Source organism: Pituophis catenifer, unplaced genomic scaffold, assembly GCF_029215685.1.
Source record: "Pituophis catenifer annectens isolate HBS135680 unplaced genomic scaffold, rPitCat1.0.hap2 SCAF_10, whole genome shotgun sequence".
Lineage (NCBI taxonomy): Eukaryota > Metazoa > Chordata > Lepidosauria > Squamata > Colubridae > Pituophis > Pituophis catenifer.
The window spans coordinates 20,965,726-20,988,278 of record NW_027256890.1 but is presented as its reverse complement, the minus strand read 5'-3'; the positions used below and the strand labels follow the sequence as shown (position 1 = coordinate 20,988,278).

The following is a 22,553-nucleotide window of genomic DNA, read 5'->3' as shown; positions in this document are numbered from 1 at the left end:
GAAGAAGAAGGAAAAAGAGGAAGAGGAAGAACGAGAAGGAGAAGGAGGAGAAGAAGAAGAAGAAGAAGGAAGAAGAGGAAGAGGAAGAAGGAGAAGGGGAAGAAGAAGAAGAAGAAGAAGAAGAAGAAGAAGGAAAAAGAGGAAGAGAAAGAGGAAGAGGAAGAAGGAGAAGGAGAAGAAGAGGAAGAAGAAGAAGAAGAAAAAGAAGGAAAAAGAGGAAGAGGAAGAACGAGAAGGAGAAGGAGGAGAAGAAGAAGAAGAAGGAAGAAGAGGAAGAGGAAGAAGGAGAAGGGGAAGAAGAAGAAGAAGAAGAAGAAGAAGAAGAAGAAGAAGAAGAAGAAGAAGAAGAAGGAAAAAGAGGAAGAGGAAGAACGAGAAGGAGAAAGAGGAGAAGAAGAAGAAGAAGGAAGAAGAGGAAGAGGAAGAAGGAGAAGGGGAAGAAGAAGAAGAAGAAGGAAAAAGAGGAAGAGGAAGAGGAAGAAGGAGAAGGAGAAGGAGAAGAGGAAGAAGAAGGAAGAAGAGGAAGAAGAGGAAGAAGAAGAAGAAGAAGAAGAAGAAGAAGAAGAAGAAGAAGAAGAAGAAGAAGAAGAAGAAGAAGAAGAAGAAGAAGAAGAAGAAGAAGTACTACTATTACTACTACGGGGTCCTTGCTGAGCTTGGTTTTCTTAAAGACGTTTCATGACCCAACTATATAACATCATCAGTGCTGGAAAATAGTGGGGTTGGCTGGGGGGAAAGGAGGAGGAGGAGAACTACAGGGTCCTTGCTGCTTTCTGACCTTGGTTTTCTTCCCGACGTTTCATGACCCAACTATATAACATCATCAATACATCAACCCTAAGCCGCACATATTCTCTCCTATTGGAATTCGCCCTGCCAGCCATTGATTCCGCGTCAATCAATCTCCTGAACAAAAAAAGACTCCAACTGAAATGACAGACACCCCCCCCCCACTCCACCCTCCTGGCTCCGGCCGAAGGCTCTGCCCGTCGGGTGGCGAGAAAAATGGCATTTTTCAAAGGCTGTGCCCTCACCCACCACTCTGCCAAGAATGCAGGCTCTTTGCCCAGCTATGCTCGCCACACGGCCCCCCATAAATGCAAGCTTTTATGTTTTGTTCTCTTTGGGGTGGGGGGACCCCGCTTGGTCATTTCTTCCCTCCCCCCACCCTCCTGATTTTTTTTTTCTCCCCACTGCTTTGGGGAGCCAAATGCCACCTTCTCATTGGTCCCAGATTTCTGCAGAGATCGCATCCTTTCGGGGCAGGCGGGTTTTTAAGCCAGGGGTTTCCCCCCCCTCGCCGGCATTCGGACGGGAAGGCCTTCCGTGGCTTCACTACCAGCTCTTCCCCTCCATGTGGCTGGGATTTGAACACTAACCCAAAACATGGGGCTCCCAGCCGAAGCGGGAAAGGGCCGAGCTTTCCTTTGGGCAGTCCTGTTGTCCACTTTGGGTAAGTTTTGGCACTCTCCAAGGGAAGGTTTCCAAAGTTTTTTTTTTTTTTTGGGGGAAAAAAAAAACACCTGAAGAGGAGCCAAAACTGTAAGTATCTAAAAGCAGAAGAACAGAAAGAGTTGAAAAGGGACTTTGGAGGTCTTCTAGTCCATCCCCCTTGGAGACCCTATTGTGTTTTAGATAAATGGATGTCCAATCTCTTCTTGGAAAAAAAACAACCCCAGTAATGGAGAAGGAAGGGAAGGAAGGAAGGAAGGATAACAGAATAAAAGCATTAAAAGGACCTTGGAGGTCTTCTGGTCCAACAGAGAAGGAAGGAAGGAAGGAAGGAAAGGAAGGAAGGAAGGAAGGAAGGAAGGAAGGAAGGAAGGAAGGAAGGAAGGAAGGAAGGAAGGAAGGAAAACAGAATAAAAGCATTAAAGGGACCTTGGAGGTCTTCTGGTCCAAGAAGGAAGGAAGGAAGGAAGGAAGGAAGGAAGGAAGGAAGGAAGGAAGGAAGGAAGGAAGGAAGGAAGGAAGGAAGGAAGGAAGGAAGGAAGGATAACAGAATAAAAGCATTAAAAGGACCTTGGAGGTCTTCTGGTCCAACAGAGAAGGAAGGAAGGAAGGAAGGAAAGGAAGGAAGGAAGGAAGGAAGGAAGGAAGGAAGGAAGGAAAACAGAATAAAAGCATTAAAGGGACCTTGGAGGTCTTCTGGTCCAAGAAGGAAGGAAGGAAGGAAGGAAGGAAGGAAGGAAGGAAGGAAGGAAGGAAGGATAACAGAATAAAAGCATTAAAAGGACCTTGGAGGTCTTCTGGTCCAACAGAGAAGGAAGGAAGGAAGGAAGGAAAGGAAGGAAGGAAGGAAGGAAGGAAGGAAGGAAGGAAGGAAGGAAGGAAGGAAGGAAAACAGAATAAAAGCATTAAAGGGACCTTGGAGGTCTTCTGGTCCAAGAAGGAAGGAAGGAAGGAAGGAAGGAAGGAAGGAAGGAAGGAAGGAAGGAAGGAAGGAAGGAAGGAAAACAGAATAAAAGCATTAAAGGGACCTTGGAGGTCTTCTGGTCCAAGAAGGAAGGAAGGAAGGAAGGAAGGAAGGAAGGATAACAGAATAAAAGCATTAAAAGGACCTTGGAGGTCTTCTGGTCCAACAGAGAAGGAAGGAAGGAAGGAAGGAAGGAAGGAAGGAAGGAAGGAAGGAAGGAAGGAAGGAAGGAAGGAATAACAGAATAAAAGCATTGGAAGGGCCCTCGGAGGTCTTCTAGTCCAACCGCCTGCTCAGGCAGGAGACCCTATCCCATTTCAGACAAGCGGTTGCCTTCAAAAATAGGATGAGATTACTCAGCTTCCCCTTCTGGGAGGAGGTGGACCTCTGTTTAGTTTTATTTTTTTTCAACCGTCCTTTTTAGGGATAGACTGCCTCTGAAAGTGGAGGCTCTCCCCTGGCCCAAAGATTGTTGTAGAACAAGCCCCGAGCATCTTTTTTTCTTGAGATGTCTTGCTTTCCTAACGGGATTTCCACAGCACGGTAGTTTTGGAATCTGAGCTTTGGCTTTTACTCTCCGGTGCTGCAGCATGGGCTATGTAGTTCTCCCTCCCTCTGCTGCAAGTCTGATTTTTGTCATGCTTAAGAGGTCTGAAGCAGAGGTCTTCGCTGGGTAGCTGCAAATGTCATTGGCCCTTCTGCATACCTTCAGATTTCTTGGCGTGGATTGGTTAATGATGGTTTGGATCGTGGTTTAATTCAAAGGCTGGCTAATTCGAAGGCAATGAATTCTAGGAAAACGCTACAGATCCCAGGGAGAAATTCTTCATATTAGGTTATTGACAATTTAGAGACCCCCCCCCAAGCTTCAAATTCAATTTTCTCCATTAATGGTGCATGTAAATAAACTCTTCAATAAAATCTAGGTTGAATTTTCCTTCCCAATCTTTTTTTTCTGTTGGGGTTTTGGGAAAATCCAAAGGGAAAGGAGCAATTGACAGGACCACGAAGGAGTGTCGGGTAGCCCAAAAATCAGAAGTTGCAAAAGTTAGAAAAATTCCAATTCAAAAATAGTGTTTAATATTGCGGGCTACGCCTTTTAATAATATGCATCGATTTTTAAAAAGTGCCTCCAATTTTAAGCAAAACAGTGACAGGAGGATCTTGGTTAATGGAATAATTAATAATCATGATATCTCTTTGTCATTCTGAGAAGCAACAGTGTCTCGTCACGCCTTAAAAACCTGAAAAATGGGGTTCACACAACAGGGTGACTTTGCTGAATCGTGGCTTGTTGGGAAAAACCAACTTTGGGTTGGGCTCCCCTCTTGGGGTCGCCCCCCAACTGGACAAACCATGGTTTGTACTGTAATAGGATGAATGGACCTGTGGAAGTATCCCCTGCCTTGAAATTTCATAGATGACTTTATAAAATAGACTAAATTAAGATTTATTAAACTTGGGGTGCTGCCTTGGTGTGGAAAAACACAACCATGTTTTCTGTCGTTTGGCCTGCAAGCAAAGACCTTCCTTTTTTGGGGGGCATCGGCATCATTTTTATAACATTTCTCTTTCCACTTGGAAGGGGGGGGCGGAAAATGCAACCTATTACGGTGCCAGACAGATTAAATTGCTTCCCATTCAGCCGGGAAGCACATTAGCAGAACAAAACAATATATTTTCTAGCGCTCTGAAATCTCTTCCTATTATTTTTGGAGGAGTTAACATGGGAATTGGGCGTGGGAGAGTCAGAATTGTGTTTGATTAGACATAGGTTTGACCTGACAAATTAAAAATTTTTTTCTCTGATTATAACTGTCCCAGCATCCGTATGGCTGATTCTGCTGTTTTTAGCTTTTTACAGTCATTATTTTCTAGGTATAATTTCTGCTTTAGAAAGCAAAAATAGCCAGTTTGCAGGACATCCGTTCTCAAGAAATAGATCTTTTTATATTCAAAGAGTTCCAGAAAGATTTCTTGCTCCGAAAAGCGGCAATAATCATACATTTATGACGACCTTCCTGGTTGAAAAGAAAGGAAAGGAAGGAATTGAGAAAGGAAGAGACGATTCGAAGAATTAGAAGATTTTTGTTCGGTTCACAATGGATCCTTCAAAATCTGGGTTGACAGATTTGCACTAATGTAGCCCAGGCAGAACCATGATTCTTGGCTTAATGCAATATATATGAACTTAGAAGATTAGAAGGTGTATTTGTTCGGTTCAGAACTGATTGTTCTAAATCTGATTTGATAGATTGCATTAAGCCACAATGTAGCTATGATTCCTGGCTTAATGCAATGTGGATGAACCCATCTAGGACTGCGGTGTTTTTTAAGGGAAGTGTAATTTTTCCTTGCTCTTCCTTATACGATGGAACTAGAGTTCTGAATTCAAAGTCCTATCAGATTTACATTAGATCATCTCGTCCCATTGAACTGACCAAATCAGCGCGATGGGTTGATCTAATTTAAATCTGATGGGATTTTGCATCCAGGACCGACTGTCTGTTTTCAGGGTCAGTTCAACGAGGCGGGTTGATCTAACTTAAATCTGATATGATTTTGAATTCAGGATCTTATAAGGGTCTCATCTTCCTTTGCAACCCAATTGGCAGACGGCAGTCTTTCCCCCTCCCCCAGACTTCTGCTTTTTAAAATGCGACGTTTAATGATGATTATATGTAATCATGTAAATATAAATAGTTACATGACTACAAATCTCAGCCCAGCACATCTACCGTATCTTCCCCACAATTTTTCTTAAAATTGCAGCCACGCGGTTAAATAAAAAAGAAATTTAAAACCGTCTTATAAATTTCTTGGGGAATTTAATTCTATCCTCTTTTTCTTAAATCTCCATCTTAACGTCCTGCTTATGGATTCTCAAAATTGTGTTTTGGAGCAGGAGATGTTCCCGAGGAAGGGGAAAATCCCCTCCTCCCCCCATTTGAAAACTAGGTTTGGGAAATAGGAAAGAGGCAAAATATTCTTCCTTTCTCTGAACGTACTTTTTACACTCCGATGCAATCGAAAAATAATCCCAATTCAGTTCCATCCTATATGCCAAAGGTTGAACGAGGCAGGTTATTTTTACTGCGTTTCTTTGCCAAATGCACGGAGCCCTGGGGAAACAACAAGCCTCATCACCGCGAACAGTGTAATTTCGTGGTTTATTTAAGATGGGCAAAGGAATTGCGGTTCCATGAACCGTACAAATCAGCTGTGACATGTTTAACCCAGCTGTTCCTTCCCGAAATGGGTGAAAAGAAGCAAAAACAGCGAGTTCCGCTTGCTTTTGAAAATCCTCAGGAAGAAGGCAACGTTTTATTAATGTTGATTTTTTTAGAGGCTTTCATCCCACGTTGATTATTTTCATAAATGACGCATGGATTTGTGCCTAATTTCTCTCCCCCCGATGCCAAAATTGCCAGCGGAAATTCCAAACTTCAGGATGGAGCGAATTGGCTTTTTTTAAAAAAAAATTAAAATAAAAGTCATAAGTAACAGTGGAGATTGGAAATGAGGGAGGGGTGGAAACTGGAACGGAGTGGCTTTTAAATCAAGGGGGGAGCAATTTTTTTAAAAAGAAAAATCGTTGTGAAATAACACATTCCTCTTGGGAGTAATTAATACAACAGAGTTACCTGTTATATTAATTAATATAACCTGTTGACTAACCTGTTGACTAATAGCCATTCGTTGAGGGAGAGTTTGTGGTTAACAAGGCACTGCAAGAAAACAGTCCTCGCACTTATGACTGTCGCAGCATTGCTAAAGTCACGCGGTCAAAATTTGGGATGATTGACAACTGCATGCATTTACATTCATTGCAGCATTCGGGGGATCATGTGAGTACTATATGCGACCTTCTCGGCAGGCTTTTGATAAGCAAAGAATGAGGAAAGAAAAGGAAAGGAAAAAAGAAGAAGGAACGAAGGAAGGAAGGAAGGAAGGAGAGAAATGGAAGGAAGGAAGGAAGGAGAAAGAGAGAAAGGGAAGGGAGGGAGGGAGGAAAAAGAGAGAGAAATGGAAGGAAAGAAGGAAGGAAGATGGAGAAAGGGAAGGAAGAAAAGAGAGGAAAGGAAGGAAGGAAAAAGAGAGAAATGGAAAGAAGGAAGGGAGGAGAAAGAGAAAGGGAAGGGAAGGGAAGAAGGAAGGAAAAAGAGAAATGGAAGGAAAGAAGGAAGGAAAAAGAGAGAAAGGAAAGGGAGGAAGGAAGGAAAGAAAAAGAGAAAGGGAAGGAAAGAAGGACGGAAGAAGAGGGAGAGAGGGAAAAAAGGAAGGAGAAAGAGGAAAGGAAGGAAGAAAAAAGAAATGGAAGGAAAGAAGGAAGGAATGAATGAGAAAGAGAAAGGGAAGGGAGAGAAGGGAGGGAGGGAGGAAAAAGAGAAGAAAGGAAGGAAGAAGAGGGGGAGAAAAGGTAGGAAGGAGAAAGAGGAAAGGAAGGAAGGGAGAGTAAGAGAGAAAGGGAAGGATGGAAGGAAGGAAAGGAAGGATGGAGAAAAAGAAAGGGAAGGAAGAAAGATGAAAGATGGAGAAAGGGAAGGAAGGAAATTTTATTCCACCATTTGACATAAATTAAAAGCAACTCCTTTTGTACACGGGTTAGTTAGAAGATGCTAAGCGAACACCACGATTACAAATTTTCAATTTATCTTTTTTTACAATTGCCACAGACTGACACCCCCAACTATCTCTTGCCGTCCCTGAAGGTTAATATTTCTCCCCCCACTCCTCTCTCCTTTTTCCAAAATCCCCATTGTACCACTTGCTATTCTCCCTGCTTAATCTTCTTATTATCCCTCAGCTTCTGTGCAAGGTTAAGTAGTAAAAAAAATAAAATAAAAATACAATTAAATTATATATTTTCTTACAAACAATTTACAGTAGGCCGTCGTATTTGTTCTGTCGGTTTCGTTGTTGGCAATCCATGCAAAAGTAGCTTCCCAGTCTTTGGTGTATTTGCACACTCCTCTCTTTCGTTTTAAAGAATTCGAAATCTCGCCGCTGTCACTCTCATCCCTCGACGCCACTTTAGGTCAGTCGACACAAGCTACAATACATTTTAAAAATGTGAACTGTACATAATTTTAGAATATATTTTTATTTTAATCTCATCATTACTTTTTTCGGAGAATCGAGTTCAATGGATATTCGATCTTTGTCTCATTCTAACTCATGAAAAAAAAAAAAGACAAAACACGATTCTCCTATCCTTATTCTCTTAGACTGTACAGCTTTAGATTACGTACCATTTCATCATAAAGCTTTTGAATAAAAAAAAAATGTCCACTATTTTGTGGGGAAAAAAAAATAGTGAACGTAATGTGAAAAAAGCGGATTGTCCGCTCAAATAGTGGACACCTGGCAACTCGATAAATGAACTATTAAACCCCCTCAGTTGGAAACTGCAAAGCAGGGCAGTGATGAATATTTTCAGGAGAAAACCCATCCCTTTAGCTCTATTCCGTTTAGAATCATGAGGACTAGAGCCTTCCTCGGTCTTTAAGGGAGGCTTAAACCCCAGGCTTCACCTTAAAGCTGTTTTCTTTGCAATAGGTTTAATAATCCCAACCGCTAAGGAAAAGCTCAGTTAAAAACCTTGAAGGGTTTGTTGCAAATTAAGGCCTTGGCTTGACACATCTATTTTACAGACTAAGAGTTGGAAGGGACCTTGGAGGTCATCTAGTCCAACCCCCACCGTCCAAGCAGGAGACCCTACACCGTTTCTGACAAATGGCAGTCTAGTCTCTTTTTGGGGATGAAGCTCTCACAACTTCCGAAGGCAACTTCTGTTCCACGGGTTGATTGTTCTCACTGTCCGAAAATTTCTCCTTATTTCCAGGTTGAATTTCTCTCCTTGACCAGTTTCCATCCACGATTCCTTGTTTGGCCTTCGGATGCTTTGGAAAATAGCTTGCCCCCCCTTCCTCCTCTCTGGGGTAGCCCCTCAAATATTGGGACCCTGCTCTCATGTCTCCCCTGGTCCTTCTCTTCTCTTCACTAGACTAGCCGTGCCCAGTTCCTGCAACCGTTCATCGTATGTTTTAGCCTCCAGTCCCCTCATCATCTTAGTTGCTCTCCATCAGCTCATCCTTTCAATAAACCGTGATTAAACCAGCATGGCACGTATGGAGGAAATGCCTGAAACGGCAGCCTCGTAAACCTAACAGAGCAGTTCCATGGTCGTGGTGTTTTATCATTTTCCTCTAAAGGCAAAGGTTCCCCTCGCACATACGTGCTACTCGTTCCCGACTCTAGGGGGCGCTGCTCATCTCCGTTTCAAAGCCGAAGAGCCAGCGCTGTCCGAAGACGTCTCCGTGGTCATGTGGCCGCCATGACTAAATGCCAAAGGCGCACAGAACGCTGTTTCCTTCCCACCAAAGGTGGTCCCTATTTTTTCTACTTGCATTTTTTTTAATAAAAAAAGTTTTTTTATTTTATAAACAAACAAACAAACAATACATAATCATTATATCTTCTGAATACATCTTTTAAATCTTTTTGCTCCTCCAATATTTATCATATCTTAATATTGTAAACAAACAAACAAACAATACATAATCCATCATTCAATATATCTTCTGAATACATCTTTTAAATCTTTTTGCTCCTCCAATATTTATCATATCTTAATATTGTAAACAAGCAAACAAATAATCCATAATCCATCATTCAATATATCTTCTGAGTACATCTTTTAAATCTTCTTTTTGCTCCTCCAATATTTATCATATCTTAATGTTGTCATTCCCTTTCTTATAACATTTCCCCCATTTTTCTTACTTCTCTATTAATACCTTAATCTATCTTTTAATTATATTAAAAATTAGACAACCATTTTACCCCCACACAACCTTGCATTTTTATTTTTTTTTTAACGTGCTTTCGAACTGCTAGAAGCTGGGACAAGTCACGAGAGCTCACCCCGTTACGCGGCGCTTGGGATTCGAACCGCTGAACTGCCGACCTTTCGATCGACGGGCTCAGCGTCTTAGCCACTGGGCCACCGCGTCCCCTTTTTGTCTAGATGGGCACAAAATCAGCCCCCCACCCCAAAAAAAGGGAGGGGGAAATAGGGACGGTTAAGGCTGGGTATTTTTTTCCCCCCCTTCTTCCCGGCCAAAAAAACGAGGGGGGGAAATTTCCCACTCATTCCAGTAGTTTGGAATTTGCACCCCCAGGGCGGGAGAAAAGGAGACGATTGTTCGGTTACACAAAAGGGCCAATTGACTGCAAATGTCACAACTTCGAGATCACTCAGCAATGTTCCGCCGTGTTCGGGCCACAAGGGGGGTTTATGGAAGTCACTACCCACTTCCCAAACGGAGGGTGGGGGGTTTAAAGGCAGAAGGGGCAGGGGGAATCCCAACCCATTGTATCACAACAATGACATTCTCTCTCTCTCTCTCTCTCTCTCTCTCTAACTCTCTCTCGTTTTATTTATTTACAACAACCGTTCGAGGTAGATTTGGGCTGAGAGGGAGGAACTGGCTAGCTTTCATGGCTTAGGTGGGACTAGAACTCACCGTCGCCTGGGGATTGGCTCAATGGTCTCCCAGCTGGCTTTCATGCCTAAGGCGGAACTAGAAGTCACTGTCGCCTGGTGACTGGCCAAAAGTCACCCAGCTGGCTTTCATGTGTAAGGTGGGACTAGAACTCACCGTCGCCTGGGGATTGGCTCAATGGTCTCCCAGCTGGCTTTCATGCCTAAGGTGGAACTAGAACTCACTGTCGCCTGGTGACTGGCCAAAAGTCACCCAGCTGGCTTTCATGTGTAAGGTGGGACTAGAACTCACCGTCGCCTGGTGATGGGCTCAATGGTCTCCCAGCTGGCTTTCATGCCTAAGGTGGGACTAGAACTCACTGTCGCCTGGTGACTGGCCAAAAGTCACCCAGCTGGCTTTCATGTGTAAGGTGGGACTAGAACTCACCGTCGCCTGGTGATGGGCTCAATGGTCTCCCAGCTGGCTTTCATGCCTAAGGTGGAACTAGAAGTCACTGTCGCCTGGTGACTGGCCAAAAGTCACCCAGCTGGCTTTCATGGCTAAGGCGGAACTAGAACTCACCATCTCCTGGTGATTGGTTCAAAGTCTTCCAGCTGGCTTTTATACCTAAGGCGGGACTAGAACTCCCAGTCTCCTGGTGATTGGCCCAAAATCACCCAGCTGGCTTTCATGCCTAAGGTGGAACTAGAACTCACCGTCTCCTGGTGATTGGTCCAAAGTCTTCCCAGTAGTTTTTATGCCTAAGGCATTCCAGGTATGGCAGCTGTCAACGGATCGACTTCAGGATTTGAAATTAATTTAACCTGGTTGTTGTGAAGTGGGGTTGCCCTTTTGGGATCTGGGCAGGCGGCTTAGGAAAGTGATCAGGGATCCACTCAATCGTTAATTTACGAATGAATTTCACTCCCTCTGCTTTTTTGTTTGTTTGTTTGTTTGCAGTGCTCTCTCCAACTTTGGCCATCAAAGTTTACACGGCGAACGAGATCCACGGCACGGTGGGTTCCAAAATTAAACTCTCTTGCTCCTTCTGGTCCAACGAGTGGATCTCTGATGACATTTCCATCACGTGGCACTTTCAGCCCGAACGTGGAAAGGACAGCATTTCGGTAAAAAGAAAATACATCTATCTATCTATCTATCTATCTATCTATCTATCTATCTATCTATCATCTATCCATCTCTTCTCTCTCCCTATTTATATCTATCTATCTATCTATCTATCTATCTATCTATCTATCTATTTATCTATCTATCTATCATCTATCTATCTATCTATCTATCTATCATCTATCTATCTATCTATCCATCCATCCATCCATCCATCTATCTTCTCTGTCCTATCTATCTATCTATCTATCTATCCAACCATCCATCCATGATCCATCCATCCATCCATCCATCTTCTCTGTTCTATCTATCTATCTATCTATCTATCTATCTATCTATCTATCATCTATCTATCCATCCATCCATCCATCCATCTATCTTCTCTGTTCTATCTATCTCTTCTCTCTCCCTATATCTATCTATCTATCTATCTATCTATCTATCTATCTATCTATCCATCTCTTCTCTCTCCCTATTTATATCTATCTATCTATCTATCTATCTATCTATCTATCTATCTATCTATCATCTATCTATCTATCTATCTATCTATCTATCTATCTATCTATCTATCTATCTTCTCTGTTCTTTCATCTATCTATCTATCTATCTATCTATCTATCTATCTATCTATCTATCTATCTATCTATCTATCTATCTAGTTATCTGTAGATATCTGTATATGTATTATATAATATTAAAATAAAAATATTTTATTTTTGTTAAACTTCAGATGCCCACCAGAGGGCAGCAGAAACTGAGCGTTAGTCTCTGCTGCCCTCTTGTGGCTCCATGTATATTGCACTCCCGATCTGATTCTTCTCTTCAGTCAAGCAGGTGGACATTGTCCCACCAATTCTTCTGCTCTTATTCGACCCCAGATATTTCACTATGCCAAAGGCCAGCACTACATCGACAACGTTGGGTCCTTCAAGGAGCGGATTGAGTGGATCGGAGACCCTAGCTGGAAAGATGGCTCCATTATCATCCATGACCTGGAATACACCGACAACGGGACCTACACTTGCGACGTCAAAAATCCACCGGATATTGTGGGGAGAACATCACAGGTCACCCTTTATGTCTTTGAGAATGGTAATGCTCGTTGACCGCAGTGGTGTTACTACGATCTTCTCATTTGTAATATTTATAATTGTATTATACAATTATGTATATACAAATTACGAATGGTCATTTATAATGTGACTTCACAATTTTTGGCGTGATCTAAGGAGTGGGAAGGAAGGAAGGAAGGAAGGAAGGAAGGAAGGAAGGAAGGAAGGAAGGAGGGAAGGAAGGAAAAGGAAAAGAAGGAAGGCAGGAAGGAAGGAAGGAAGAGAAAGGAAAAGGAGGGAGGGAGGGAGGGAGGAAGGGAAAGAGGGAAGCTGAGCAAATCCAGTTGGAGATGTTGTATATTTTAGTAATATTCTCTCCTTTTTCTCTTTCTCCTCCTCTTTCTCCTTCTCCCTTCTTCTCCTCCTTTTCCATCTCCTTCTCCTCTCCATCTCTCTCTTCTTCTTCTCCTTTTCTTTTTCCTTCTCCCTTCTCCTCCTTCCTTCTCCTTTTCCATCTCCTTCTCCTCCTCCTCCTTTCTCCTTCTCCCTTCTTCTTCTTTTCCATCTCCTCCTCCTCTCCACCTTCTCTCTTCTCCTCCTCCTTTTCTTTCTCCTTGCCCCTTGTCCCTTCTTCTCCTTCCTTCTCCTTTTCCATCTCCTCCTCCTCCTCCTCCTCCTCCTCTTCTCCTCTTCTCCTCCTCTCCTCATCTGTTCCTCACCTTTGTCCATCCTCTCCACTCCTCCCTCCCTCTTTCTCTTCTTCTTCTCCTTTTCCATTTCCTGCTCCTCTCCATCTTCTCTCTCTTCTTCTCCTTTTCGTTTTCCTTCTCCCTTCTCCTCCTTCCTTCTCCTTTTCCATCTCCTCCTCCTCTTTCTCCTTCTCTCTTCTCCTTCTCCCTTCTTCTCCTTTTCCATCTCCTCTTTCTCCTTTTCCCTTCTTCTCCTCCTTTTCCATTTCCTCCTCTTCCTCCTCCTCTTTCTCCTTCTCCCTTCTCCTCCTTTTCCATCTCCTCCTCCTCTCTCTCCTTCTCCCTTCTCCTCCTTTTCCATCTCCATCTCTTCTTTCTCCTTCTCCCTTCTCCTCCTTTTCCATCTCCTCCTCCTCTTTCTCCTTCTCCCTTCTTCTCCTTTTCCATCTCCTCCTCTTTCTCCTTCTCCATTCTCCTTCTCCCTTCTTCTCCTTTTCCATCTCCTCCTCCTCTCCACCTCCTCTCTTCTTCTTCTCCTTTTCTTTTTCCTTCTCCCTTCTCCTCCTTCCTTCTCCTTTTCCATCTCCTTCTCCTCCTCCTCCTCTTTCTCCTTCTCCCTTCTTCTCCTTTTCCATCTCCTCTCCACCTTCTCTCTTCTTCTCCTCTTTTTCTTTCTCCTTGTCCCTTGTCCCTTCTTCTCCTTCCTTCTCCTTTTCCATCTCCTCCTCCTCCTCTTCTCCTCCTCTCCTCATCTGTTCCTCACTTTGTCCATCCTCTCCACTCCTCCCTCCCTCTTTCTCTTCTTCTTCTCCTTTTCCATCTCCTCCTCCTCTCCATCTTCTCTCTCTTCTTCTCCTTTTCATTTTCCTTTTCCCTTCTCCTCCTTCCTTCTCCTTTTCCATCTCCTCCTCCTCTTTCTCCTTCTCCCTTCTCCCTTCTTCTCCTTTTCCATTTCCTCCTTTCTCCTTCTCCATTCTCCTTCTCCCTTCTTCTCCCTTTTTCTCCTTTTCCATCTCCTCCTCCTCTCCACCTCCTCTCTTCTTCTTCTTCTCCTTTTCTTTCTCCTTCTCCCTTCTCCTCCTTCCTTCTCCTTTTCCCTCACCTCCTCCTCCTCCTCCTCTTCTCGACCTTCTTCTCCATCATTTCCTCACCTTTGTCCATCCTCTCCACCCCTCCCTCCCTCCCTCCCTCCCTCCCTCTCTTTCTCTCCTTCTTCTCCAGTTCCTACGAGATACGGCCAAGTCCTGGGAGGCATTATCGGAGGTGTCTTGCTCGTGGTTTTAGTAGTCCTGCTGATAGCTTACCTCATCAGGTACTGCTGGCTGAGGAGACAAGCCACTCTCCAGAGGCGTCTCAGGTAATCCCTAAATCCCCCTTGCCTCCTCTACCACCATTCCTCTCCAAGTATTATTTATTTTATTATTATTTTATTTTATTAAATTTCTATACCGCCCTTCTCCCGAAGGACTCAGGGCGGTGAACAGCCACAAGATAAAACACATAAGTACAAAAATTTAAAATGAATTAAATAATTTGGCTGAATTGAAAATACCCCATAATTTAAAACAAATTAAAATTTACATTTAAAAAGGGGAGAAGATTTAGGCCAGGTATTAAATATGAAAGGTGCAGAAAATCCTTCATTCGACATCCCTTTGCTGGTTTTCCCAGCCTGATCCCAACTTCAGAGTCCTGGCATCCACTCCCATGCCAGGCGGGCGAATGATGGGAGTTGTAGTCCTGCGTTTCCAGAGGGCCCCAAATTTAGGACTCGTTGCCTGAGTTTCTCCTGCCCTTTGCAATGGGATGTCGTGACTGCGTTTCTTCTGAACTGGGGGTGAGTGGGTGCTGCAGGAATCCCACGACAAGGACTTGTCACTCCTACCGCTTTTAAACACAAAAGTACCACAATGAGAGCGGGAGCAAAGAAAGGAAAAGAGACAATTTTCCCACATTGGCTGTGTTTCTTTTTTATATAAAAAAAAATCCATTAATTGCCAGGCATTTGGGTGCAGGATTTTAGAATAATTGGGGGGGGGGTTTGTGGCCTGTCGGCCGCCAGCCCCTCCAACAGCTGAATCATAGGAGGAGGAGGAGGTGTGGGAGTCAGAGTCAGCATCCGGGCAACCTGAGCCTTGGTGGCGCAGCAGACTAAAGTGCTGTTAAGTAGCACCAGCTGCCTGCAATTACTGCAAGCTCGAATCTCACCAGGCTCAAGGTTTGACTCAGCCTTCCATCCTTCCGAGGTAGGTAAAATGAGGACCCGGATTGTGGGGGGCAATAAACTGAGACTTTGTATAAAAAAAAGAACACCGCTTAGGAGGGGCGTGAAAGCCCTACTAAAGAGGTATATACAAAAGTATGAAGGCTATTGCTTAACGCATTGTAAGCCGCCCTGAGTCTCCGGAGAAAGAGCGGCATATAAATCGAACCAATAAATAAATAAATAAATAAATAAATAAATAAATAAATAAATAAATAAATAAATAAATAAATAAACCTGAGAGCTCTGAGAGGGAAGAGGGAATGGAGGTGGCAGAGAGAGAGAGACGGAGGCGGAGTCTGGGCTGTCCGTCAGCCATCAGATGGAGGGCTGGAGGTGGCTGATGAGGAAGAGGAGGAACAGCTGGGTCCAGTGCCTGATAGAAGGCAGAGGAGAGGAGAGCTGTGGAAATCTATGGGCCGGTCCTTGGGAAGGAAGAGCCACCGCTGCTAGCGAAGCCCCACTTTAGCTCTGGGGATAAAAGGCAGAGGGCGGAGATGAATAGATGTGGCAGACAACTATCCATCTCCCTGCCGGATGGACTTGTTAGCCTGCGTTGAGAGAGAAACCTTTTGCCGGGATTGCCGGCACTCCTAATTAAAGGAATCTTTGAGTTCACGGCGGAGGATTTGTCGTGTTTGGGGAGCCGGGTTAAAACAGGTTTAGGCAAGAGGCTCCTTTGGTTCAGAAAAACTGCTCCCCAGTTTTCTTCGTTGTACATCAACACGCGTCTCTGTTCTTGTTTCCACCTTTAGCGCGATGGAGAAAGGGAAACTGAGGCTGGGGAAGGATTCTTCCAAACGACGCCATCAGGTGAGCCTTTGAGAGCGCGAGAGGAAGACGCTCCTCAAATAAGGATCTGTCAGCTTTACAGGTGGTCCTCTTACGATCATCATTGAGCCTGCCTAGTAGGGTCCTAAGCCATGACGGTCGTAAAATGGGTCACGGGTGACCGGTCTTTGCCGCTGCCGGCCGCCATTTTCCTGTGCCAACCTTCTCTTCTTTTCTTTCTCCTCCTGATAGACCCCCGTTCTGTACGCCATGCTGGATCACAGCCGCTTCACCAAGCCGAGCGACAAAAAATCCCGGGGAGGATTCGGGGACTCGCGCAAAGATAAGAAATAGCGGTTAGCCGGCAGAGAAGGTATCGAGAAGAAGGCGGCCAAGAAACAGGTGGTCATGACCATCGAGATGGAAACGAAGAAGGACCACCACGAGGCCGAAGGCTTCAAGCCCGCCGTCAAATCCCCCAGCAAGAACAGCCTCAAAAACGCGCTCATGAATATCCTTAAAAGCGATTCGGACGTCTAATTCGAATGCGGGGGCCTTTCCAGGCCCTCCTCTCCACCCCCCCCGGGAGGTCCCTTTCTCTTCCACCCAGTCCTCTTGGCTTTACTAGGACCACCAGATCGAGGGTGCAGTATCTCTGACGGCCAGCTGGCGGCAGCAAGGAATTGGTTTGGGGTCCTCTGCTGCCACCTGCTGGCCGTTGGGAAGGCTGCAGCCCAGCCATGATGTTTTAATACACATTTCTCAATTTCATCATATTCAAAATGTGTGGACTTCAACTGCCTGATTTTTGGCTGGCAAATTCTGGGTACTGCAGTCCACCCATCTTAAATCTGCTGAAGTTATGAAAAGCATTTACTAGTTGTGTGGTCACCCGAACTGCTGCAATAATCAGTCTAACCAGGGGCTGATAGCATTTGGTATCAACAAACTGTCATACATTCCTTTTTTTCCTGCAATTTTGTGGGAGGAATCTCGGTTTGTGTGGCACAATCGGGCTAGGAAGAATTCCTACGCTAAGAACACACAGTTTAAACAATAATAATAATAATAATAATAATTCCGAGATTCCATCCTCTATACAAGTAGTCCTCAATTTACGACCTCAAGAAAGGCTGGAAAATTCATTGTTAAGCGGTGTGGTTGTTAAGTGAGACACCCCATGTGAGTGACTTGCAACCTTCCTTGCCGGCTTTCCCCTATTGGGAAGATCACAAATGCTGGTTTGCGGGTGCCGTGATTGCTGTCAAACATCATCGCCGTTTCCAAGCGCTCAAACCACGATCTTATTGTGATGGTTGTAGGTGCGAGGACCAGTCGTAAGGCGCTTTTTCCAGCACTGTTATAACTTTGAATGGTCGCTAAACAAATGACGGTCAGTTGAGAACTAGCTGTGTTTCAGTGTCTTCTGCTGAGGAAGATCGGAAACAAACCTTGATCGGTGATGAACCAACATTAGCTCTTTGTACCCTTCCGATGTGTCCCAAACTTAGCAACTCGGGTAAACATACGTGCGTAAATAAATCGCGAAAATATGCAGGATATTTATTTATCGTTTTCATTAAAGAGAGATTCCCATCGGCCCCTGGAACCCCGTCAATCGCCAACGAGGATAAAATCCAACTGGGTGTTTCCATCCTTTGGACCCTCCCGAGTCTTATAAATTGGCCCAAAAGATGCAAAAAATTCTCCCTTAAAACGATGCCTTCTTCTGCTTTAACCGCTGTGACCCTCTTCAGCTCCACGATTCGAGCACAGGTGTAATTTTTTTTTCGTAAGATTTTTTTTTCCTTTTTTTTTTTTTTAATTTAATCCAAAGGACCAGATTCTAGTCGGTCGCATCTCAACAAACTCACACAAAGATGGTTTAATTTCCCTCGGGCCAAAATTTCTATCCAGGAGGGACAGATAAAAACGTCTCTTTGGCCACCATCACGGGTCCCTCCTGAGCGAAAATTCTCAACAAAATTAAAGAAGAAGAAGAAAAAAAAACAATATTTTAAAACAAAAGGCCCCAAATTCTTTTGTCTCTCTCTCCCTCTCCCTCCCTCCCTCCCTGATCAGTGGTGGTATCCATCTGGTTCTATCCGGTTCGGGCGAACCGGTAGCGGTGGCTGCGGGAGACTCCGCCCACCTGCCCGGATGTCATCACGTCCTGTTTTTGACGCTCTCCGCATATGAACCGGTAGTGAAGGTAACTAAATGCCACCTCTGTCTCTGATTCTACGAGTAGCGATTCAATTTTAGGCCAGATTCGGCGCCTCCTGCTTGAGCAAAACATCTGAGAGATTTCAGGGCGAGTGAAAAAAAAGTAATCGTCGTTTAAAAAAATAATAATAACCCATTAAGACAATCCCTAAAATTTCTCAGGGAGGGGGTTTTGCTCCATGTTACAAGAGGCTGCCCAATTTGGCCTGCTGGAAAAATCCTCACCCCCGTTGCAAAGAGTTGCAAATTCTCATCCCGTTTGCAAATCCCTAGAAGAGAAATGGGGGAAAAAAAATGCAGATTATTCTGCCAGTTTTTTCCCCTGGAAGTCTGTCGAAACAGACGGATTTATAATTTCTGTTCTGACTTGTTTGACATCTTCGGGGCGTCCCCCGAGAGGGAAATTAAACCGTCGTCTTGACAGTCGCGAAAACCTCGCCGCACGATCTGCAAAAGCGGGGATTGGGAATGAAATTTACGATTAACCTTGTGGAGATATTATATTGATATTTTTTTTTTCCTTTCCTTGCTTGCGCTCTCTGCCCGGTGACCGAATTCTGCATGACGTTACGTGGGTAGGGCAAAAAAAATCAAGGCTTCGATTTGTCTCCATTATTTTTGCTCCTGTTGGGGTGTTGTTTTTTTTTAATTATTATTATTCTGTTCAAATTAACTTCTAAGGACAGCATGTTCCATCAGCAGCAAAACAGCCAAAGGCAAGACTCTCATTTTGTTAGCAAACACCACAGCTTCGTTTTGTGCGTTTTAACAAAATCACAGAGTTGGACGGGATCTTGGAGGTCTTTCTTCTAGTCCAGTCCTTTGCTCCAAGCAGGAAAACACTATCCTATTTCAGACACTTTCTACCGATTTCCCAGTCTCTTTCTTGTCTTCAAATCTCACAACCTCAAACGACGGTGCTAAAAGCGATGTACATAAAAGCAGACGATTCCCGCAACCACACCGCTCTGTGTCGCGAGTAGTTTTAGAAAACTAAACTGGTTTTTTTTTTAAAAAAAAAAATGGTTTTTTTTTCCATATGTACAATTTTCTCGGGGTTTTCTGGGCCCCGGGATTGTCTTTCAAACAGCCTCCGCCAAAAAAACAAACGAGATCATTAAAATGAAAAAGAATTAATAAAAAGACTGACATTTCTGTACCGAGCTGGCTCTCTTGTGGTCTGTGATCCTGATAGTAAAGTCGGAGTAAAAAAGGTAAAGGAGGAGTCCATTATGGATTTTAGTCATTGCCGACTGTAGGGGGCGCTGTTCATCTCCTTTTCAAGGCCACGGACCAGCGCTGTTCGAGGACATTTCCGCGGTCATGCAACCTTAAACACTCAAAGAGCCATTTGGACCCATTTCACACAGAAAAGAAAACACCGGGAGCCACAAAACTCGGGTGGGTGTGGCCAACTCGATGTCACTCACTTCCACCAGTCACATGACCCTCCTAGCCACGCCTACTCAGCTGGTCATTAGGGCAGAGAACCAGTTGGTAAAAAACACCGGGAATCACAAAACCCTTTTGATATTGGCCTAATTCCAATTCCAATTCTTTTCAACTTTTAATCTTTAATCTTTAATTTTTAATTTTTAATTCTTGAGGTTTAAAAATGGGTTTTTAATTAGTTACGGGCCATAGTGTTTAATATATATTTTAAATTGTTATTAAATTTTCTATTTGTGTGTTCCTATTCTGGCTGTACACCGCCCTGAGTCCTTCGGGAGAAGGGCGGTATATAAATTCAAATAAATAAATAAATAAATAGATATCTCTCTATCTCCCTCCCTCTTTTCCCCCCTCCTAATCGGCCCATCAGCTTTGAGAAGTTCTGCGTCTCCAAAACTCACGGAGAGCTGGGGAAAAATGGAAGCAATCCGAATATTAATAGAGGAAGTCCTCAACTTACGACAGTTCATTTAGTGACCATCTGAAATTAGAACGGCACTGAAAATAAGTGACTTAGGATCATTTTTCACGCTGACGACCGTTGCAGCACCCGTGTGGTCAGGTGGTCAAAATAAATATTTGGCAGAGTTAAGCGAAAGAAGGTGGGATTAAGTAAGTTGTGCCCAATTTGATGCCATTTTCGGCCATGGTTGTGAAACCAACAACTGAAACCAGTTGTTAAGTGAATCATGTGGGTCTTAAGTGAATTCGGCTACCACCATTGACTCTATCTATCTATCTATCTATCTATCTATCTATCTATCTATCCATCCATCCATCCATCCATCTATCCTATTTTCATCTATTATCTATCTCCGTGATCTCCGTATTGGTGGGCACATGAGCTCAACTCCGGCGCCAGCTGATTTTCAGGCCCTCTGGGCCCACCGGAAGAAGGGAAACAGGATGTTTTCTGCCTCCAGAGGGCCTCGGGAGGGGGGAGGTTCATTTTTCTCTCTCCCCAGTCTCCAGAGCCTTTCTAGGAGCCTGGGGAGGGTGAAAATGGCCTTCCACCCCCCCCGGAGGCCCTCCAGAGGTCAGAAACGGCCCATTTGCCAACTTCCGGTGGGAACCGAAGGCCCATTTTTTGCTCTCTCCAGCCTCCAGAACGGTGGGGTGGGGAAGGCGGCAAACGGGCTGTTTCCAGCCTCTGGGGGGGTGGGGAAGGCTGTTTTCGCCCTCCCCACACTCCTATAAAGGCTCTGGAGCCTGGGGAGAGAGAAAAACGGGCTTTCCAGTCCCTCTGGAAGTTGGCAAATGGGCCGTTTTCAGCCTCCAGAGGGCCTCTGGGGGGCGGAGGCTGTTTTCGCCCTCCCCAGGCTCCTAGAAAGGCTCTGGAGCCTGGGGAGAGAGAAAAACGGGCCTACCAGGCCCACCATGCCATTGCGTGCCAGGAGTGGGGGGTGGGGGGGGTCGTGTGCACATACACAAGGGCGGGGTGCATAGAATTATGGATATGGGCACACGTGGGCGTGACACCCCCCTCCCCCCCACTCCTGGCACACGATTGCAAAAAAGTTAGCCATCACTTATCTATCTAATCTATTTTCCTGTCTCTACGTATCTATATATCTATGTATCTACCTATCTATCTACCTACCTACCTACCTACCTACCTACCTACCTACCTACCTACCTATCTATCTATCTATCTATCCATCTATCTACAAAACCAGAACACTGAAATCTGCAAATATGAGCTGTGTTAATAACTCAGACAAACAGGAGAGAAAAGAAGACAAAAGACCGAAACGAAACAAGTTTTTTTTTCCCCTGATTATTTTATTAACATGCTAAACGTGTCAGTCTTCAAAGCAGGTCAGTCAGTGCCCAGGATGACAGCTTTTCTTCATTCTTGACAATGTTTCATTGCCCGCCACAAATTTCGCATCCACCACTGGCCCAGAAGTGGAATGGCTGTGAGGCAGCTAAGTGGAGGGGGGAAAAAAAATGTGTGTGTGAACCTTGATGGATAGATTTTGGCTTGTTCTTCTTTTTTTTTCCTTGGCTCATAATCAGCTGGGCCCTGAGGAGGGAAGCATGGCTTTGTAGCTAGCAGCCCTTTTCTGTGGGTGAACGGACAGAGAAATCGGGGTGCTGAGATCTGCTGGCCGCATAGGACGGACACTGAGTTTGGTAACGACACTAGGATGTTCTTTTGGCGAAGAATGGCTTAAGGAACTTGAAGCTGACTTCGTAAAAAGCATATTGGATGTTTTCGTGGGAGGGAGCTCCCAATTTTGCTCACAGTTTCACTCTTATCGGTGCAAAAAACAGGTGCCTCTAATGTAAAGTATTCCTTTGGGCACGAGGTTGGCTCTTGGGAAAAGTGGGATCCCTTCAGGGAGGTGCAAAAAATACTTTTTCTTTCCCGTCGTCTAGGTTGGCATCGAGCCTCAAAACTCAACGTCCTGTTTTGAAAATAGGTTTATTTTGGAATTTCAAGCTACCGTAATATTTTCCCTGCATTGGGCTTATGGTTCTTTGAATGAATTTGCCGGGATTTTTATTATAGACGGTTAGTGGAATGGGACAACTGACCGCGGCCAACTCTCCACAGGACGATTCAACAAATCCAAAAGTTAACTTCATTTCGACGGAATCGTGGCCAATGATAACAACACGAAGAAAGTCAATCCGGAAATGCAAGAATCACGATGATTTGGATGAAAACGTGGTCACCAACAATAAAATAAAGTAACTGAACGAAATGATTAATGAGGTGTTGAATTGTCCCACGGCGAGTTGGGTTGGCCGCGGCGAGTTGTCCTAGTTCTGTGATGGCGAACCTATGGCACGCGTGGCACAGGTAGCCATATCAGTGGGCACGCGAGCTCAGCTCCGGCACATGCCAACTGATTTTTGGGCCTTCTGGGCCCACCAGAAGTAGGAAAACAGGTGGTTTCCTGCCTCTGGAGGGCGTCAGGGGTGGGGGTGGCGAAGGCCCATTTTTCTCTCTCACCTGGCTCCAGAGCCTTTCTAGGAGTCTGGGGAGGGTGAAAACGGCCTTCCCCACCCCCCTGGAGGCTGAAAATGGCCCATTTGCCAACTTCCGGTGGGACCAGA

General features: G+C 44.6%; 1 protein-coding gene across 1 annotated transcript; it reads left to right on the top strand.

The window, feature by feature from the left end:
- The first annotated feature begins 1,321 nt into the window (after window positions 1-1,321).
- MPZ (myelin protein zero) lies at window positions 1,322-16,163 on the top strand. Its single transcript, XM_070950926.1, has 6 exons — window positions 1,322-1,453; window positions 10,864-11,030; window positions 11,913-12,126; window positions 13,997-14,132; window positions 15,794-15,851; window positions 16,062-16,163. Exons 1-6 carry the CDS (start codon window positions 1,387-1,389, stop codon window positions 16,161-16,163), a joined length of 744 nt encoding a protein of 247 aa, XP_070807027.1. The 5' UTR covers window positions 1,322-1,386.
- The last annotated feature ends 6,390 nt before the right edge of the window (window positions 16,164-22,553 follow it).

Bases quoted from the DNA above. Each gene is read 5' to 3' on its own strand.
- MPZ (XM_070950926.1), top strand. From the start codon at position 1,387: ATGGGGCTCCCAGCCGAAGCGGGAAAGGGCCGAGCTTTCCTTTGGGCA. The intron at 14,133-15,793 runs GTAATCCCTAAA...TTCCACCTTTAG, and splicing joins ACTCTCCAGAGGCGTCTCAG to CGCGATGGAGAAAGGGAAAC. The intron at 15,852-16,061 runs GTGAGCCTTTGA...TCCTCCTGATAG, and splicing joins CTTCCAAACGACGCCATCAG to ACCCCCGTTCTGTACGCCAT.